The following is a 4772-nucleotide window of genomic DNA, read 5'->3' as shown; positions in this document are numbered from 1 at the left end:
AGAGAGAGAGAGGGAGGGAGGGAGAGAGAGGGAGAGAGAGAGAGAGAGGGAGAGAGTGGAGAGAGGGAGACAGAGGGAGAGAGAGTGGAGAGAGAGAGGGAGACAGAGGGAGAGAGAGAGGGAATGAGAGAAAGAGAGTGGAGAGAGGGAGAGAAAGTAGTAAGTAGTTAGTGGTAGATGGACATGCTATAGATAGATAGATAGACAGATAGATAGATGGATAGATGGATAGATAGATAGATATTGGGCAGATATTGGCTTGAGCAAGGCACCTGACCCCTCACTGCTCCCCGAGCGCCGCTGTTGTTGCAGGCAGCTCACTGCGCCGGGATTAGTGTGTGTGCTTCACCTCACTGTGTGTTCACTGTGTGCTGAGTGTGTTTCACTAATTCACGGATTGGGATAAATGCAGAGACCAAATTTCCCTCACGGGATCAAAAGAGTATATATACTTATACTTGTACTTATATACCTGTAGGTCAGGGTGCAGTTGATATACCTGTAGGTCAGGGTGCGGTTGATATACCTGTAGTTCAGGGTGCGGTTGATATACCTGTAGGTCAGGGTGCGGTTGATCTTATGGTTGATATACCTGTAGGTCAGGGTGCGGTTGATCTTATATACCTGTAGGTCAGGGTGCGGTTGATATACCTGTAGGTCAGGGCGCGGTTGATATACCTGTAGGTCAGGGTGCGGTTGATCTTATATACCTGTAGGTCAGGGTGCGATTGATCCACCTCATGAGTGGGCCGAACTCCTCTGCGTCAGAAAGGCCACAGCGTGGCCTCCTCATGGCGGTCAGGGTCTGTGCGGTCAGCTCGCCGCTCTCGTGCAGGCCGAAGGTCCGCTGCATCTCCCTGACCTTGGTCTGGAAGGGGTCGGGTTGGCAGCTGCGCCTCTGGAGGCCACGGTGGCGCCCCTCATATCCGTAAAACTTCTCCAGGTAGGCCTGAAAGCAGACGCGTTTGCTATATAGTCAAGTCAAGTCAGATTTATTTGTATAGCGCAAATAACATATGTGCTTATTTATACAGGGGCAGCCGTGGCCTACTGGTTAGGGCTTCGGGCTTGTAACCGAAGGGTTGCCGGTTCGATTCCCGACCCAGTAGGAAAAATGTGGGCAGGGGAAGTGGTTGAGCACTGCTCTCCCATGCCCACATCCACGGCTGAAGTGCCCTTGAGCAAGGCACCTAACCCCTCACTGCTCCCCGAGCGCCACTGTAGCAAGGCAGTAAACTGCTCCGGGTTAGTGTGTGGTTTTCCTTATTGCTGCAAGTGTACACATGCACGCACACACACACATACACACACACACACACACACACGTCAACCCCAAAAATGCGAACACATATCCCAGGCAGACACGCAAATAATAAAACAGAAAACCCAAGATTAGGTCAAAAGGAAGATGAGTCTGAAATTGTAGCTCTGTTTTGAAAACATTCCAAAGATTCCATGGGCCTTGGAACAGACTTCTGAACAGGGATGTGCAGCCAACCTGCTTATTATCAAAGTCTTCCTAAAATGCAAATAATCCCCCACAACATACGGGGAGACCACTAAGTATTCACACTTCACCCAAAACACAATCCATACACAACCCCACTCCAGTTTTCAAATCCATTCTTGTTATCCAGGAATGATCCTCATAATGGGATTATAAATAAGATTGACTGACATTCGTGTATCATTTTTATTTTCTTATACTTATTTATATTTAGTTGTTGTGTATCTAGTGTAAACGCATAAGCTAAATATCCACTGCACCCTGTTTCTTACACAGTGCAAAACAATTGGGACCAATGCTGACTTGAGATCAGTGTATTTATGAAACAATTGTATTGAGTTTCACAGAGTCAGCATTCCATCAGGAGCCAAGATTTGAGTCATCTGACAGTTTAATAAACTCCATAAATCAGCAGAACACGACTTGATGCTACTTCAAAATATTATTAGGTTTCACTTGGCTGGCTAGCAGTGATGTATTTAAACTTATTTTATAGTCTTATTTTATAGTCTTATAGTCTTATTTTATAGTCTATGATTTAAACTCTGCACTCAAACAGGTGGAGACTGATTGGTGCATTTAAACTTATTTTATAGTCTTATTTTATAGTCTATGATATAAACTCTGCACTCAAACAGGTGGAGGCTGATTGATTTTTTTTCCTAAAGATTTCATCTGGTCATAATTTGACAGATAAACAAATGCAAAGAGGTTGTGTGTCAAATGAAACAATGTCTCTGTGAATTCAATAATCAAGTCATATTACCCACTAAGTGGTACTGCATATTAAAAGAGTCTTTTTGTTTTCAAAATGACAGTCTAAACTATGCAAAACACAGATAATGCATTCAAGAACTAGATCCTTCCTAGAAGTATCCTTTTCTCCAACAAATTCCATGTTTGCATACACAGTAAGTAGTCAAACATAGTGTCCAAATAACGATATATTATTATGAATTGGTGATATATTGATGCTGAGATGCTATGGAAATGTGATGTGTATTTTTTTTTTTTTTGCAAAAATATAATATAATCAAAACTACACATAGTCCTATGCTGTGCATGGCAATAGATACAAGAATTCTTTAATACGCTGTCACCAGCGTTTTAAACACTCTCACTTAAGTGTTTTTACAAGTACTATTTATTATGTTCTTATGTTTTTTACAAGTACTATTTATTATGTTCTTATGTTTTTAAAAATATATGTATATATATTTTAAATTATGTTTTTATGTTGTATCGATGTCCCCTGTTTGGAGAGCCCCTTGTGTTGTATCGATGTCCCCTGTTTGGAGAGCCCTTGTGTTGTATCGATGTCCCCTGTTTGGAGAGCCCTTGTGTTGTATCGATGTCCCCTGTTACCTCTGCAAATTCCCGATCGTGGCCCCGGTCCTCCATGGAGAGCCCAGTGGGACGCAGCGGAGAGGCCAGAGAGAGACGGACCAGCAGCAACAGCAGCAGCAGTTTGAGGGCGTCCAGGCACCCCATCTTCAGGCTCCCCATCTTCAGGCTCCCTCAGCTCCGCCAGGCCCCTCTCCCATGAGTCACTTCTCTCACACGAGTCACGTCTTTAGGTGTGCTCAGCTCAGGAGAGCAGTCCCCTCTCCCACGCGTCACTTCTTTAAATGCACTCAGGATAGCATTGCCCTGTGTGCTCAGGAGACCACCTGGAACAGAGCTGGGCTCAAGTCCAAACAGGCAGAAGAGCAGGAACACTCATAACAGGCCTGATAAAGACGTGTGGTTTATGTGGTTTATCAACAAAGTTGTCAACAACCTGCAATTTGGGGAGAAGAATGTTGTGAGAACTGATAGATTAGAAGGTCATGTCATTGATATACATCTAAATCAGAATAATTTTATTGCTGTTTTTTTTTCCACACAAGAGAAAAGACTAGGAATATGACTTGGTGCTGGACACATAACAAGTATTCAAAAACACATACACACATATATATATATATATGATTTTATTATTTTATCACCAATTTTTGAATATGAACTGTCAGATGTGTATATTTATCAAATTTCAATTTAATTGCAAAACATTACACATGTCTCATGGCGCTTTACAGAGTGTTCAACATTCAGACAGAGCCCATGAGTAAGAGGGGCGAGATACATACAGGAAGAAACCTCGAGCAGATCCACGACTCAAGGGCCTGACCCATCTATGGAGATACGTACGGGAAGAAACCTCGAGCAGATCCACGACTCAAGGGCCTGACCCATCTTCAGTTACAGGGCAGTAAGGTCTGTATACATGATAAATGAAAGATTAGTTAGGTGTAGGGAATAGAACATGGTGTTACATATCCAGTATGATAATGCATGAATCCTATTTAGTGTCAGAAAGTCCAGTGTAGGGAATGAATTGTCCATAGGGATTAGGAGTCAAGGGCGGATCTAGAGATTTTTTCCTGGGGTGGCGAAGGGGTGGCATGAGGTTCCAGAAGGGGGGCCATGGACATTATTCAAAACTTAAAATTCTACGGATTTCATTGAATATGTTTTGTTCTCTACATTACATTACACGAGGTGGGAGGCAAATCGGAGATGTAGCTGGCGTTTTGGATGGTGTGGGTCTTAATATGTGAGATGTAGCTGGTGTTTTGGATGATGTGTCTTAATATGTGAGATGTAGCTGGTGTTTTGGAGGATGGTGTGGGTCTTAATATGTGAGATGTAGCTGGTGTTTTGGAGGATGGTGTGGGTCTTAATATGTGAGATGTAGCTGGCGTTTTGGATGATGTGGGTCTTAATATGTGAGATGTAGCTGGTGTTTTGGAGGATGGTGTGGGTCTTAATATGTGAGATGTAGCTGGTGTTTTGGAGGATGGTGTGGGTCTTAATATGTGAGATGTAGCTGGTGTTTTGGAGGATGGTGTGGGTCTTAATATGTGAGATGTAGCTGGTGTTTTGGAGGATGGTGTGGGTCTTAATATGTGAGATGTAGCTGGTGTTTTGGAGGATGGTGTGGGTCTTAATATGTGAGATGTAGCTGGTGTTTTGGAGGATGGTGTGGGTTAAAGGTCTTTCTCTGTGTAATCACTATACGGTCTGTGTAGTCTGTACTCAGTGTCAAAAAGCAATTCTAGGGGGTTTGGAGTTTGTTCCCCCAGAGAATTCTTTTAAAAAATGACCCCTCAAATGATTTCTTCTAGTTAGTTTTGAGGGAATATGGATATATCTATAAAATAAGCCATCAATAGATTTAGGTTATATGGATTGAAACAAGATTCTGATGATTTGGGGGTATTTT

General features: G+C 42.8%; 1 protein-coding gene across 1 annotated transcript in view; it reads right to left on the bottom strand.

Annotated features, from left to right (window-relative positions):
* LOC143111983 (neutrophil collagenase) overlaps positions 1 to 3013 on the bottom strand; it is a 36064-nt gene extending 33051 nt beyond the window's left edge. Inside the window, exons 1-2 of the mRNA XM_076274233.1 lie at positions 2873 to 3013; positions 711 to 949 (exon numbers count right to left, since the gene is read on the bottom strand). Of these exons, the coding sequence (XP_076130348.1) occupies positions 711 to 949; positions 2873 to 3013 (380 nt within the window). The remainder of the gene's footprint in view (positions 1 to 710; positions 950 to 2872) is intronic.
* Between the last annotated feature and the right edge of the window lie 1759 nt (positions 3014 to 4772).

The sequence above is a fragment of the Alosa pseudoharengus genome, unplaced genomic scaffold (assembly GCF_046254945.1).
Source record: "Alosa pseudoharengus isolate Yale_2024_CS ecotype anadromous, Long Island Sound unplaced genomic scaffold, YU_APseudo_1.1 YU_APseudo_1.1_scf_8, whole genome shotgun sequence".
Taxonomy (NCBI): domain Eukaryota; kingdom Metazoa; phylum Chordata; class Actinopteri; order Clupeiformes; family Clupeidae; genus Alosa; species Alosa pseudoharengus.
The sequence above is the reverse complement of the archived record's forward strand: the minus strand, read 5'-3'. Positions and strand labels throughout refer to the sequence as shown.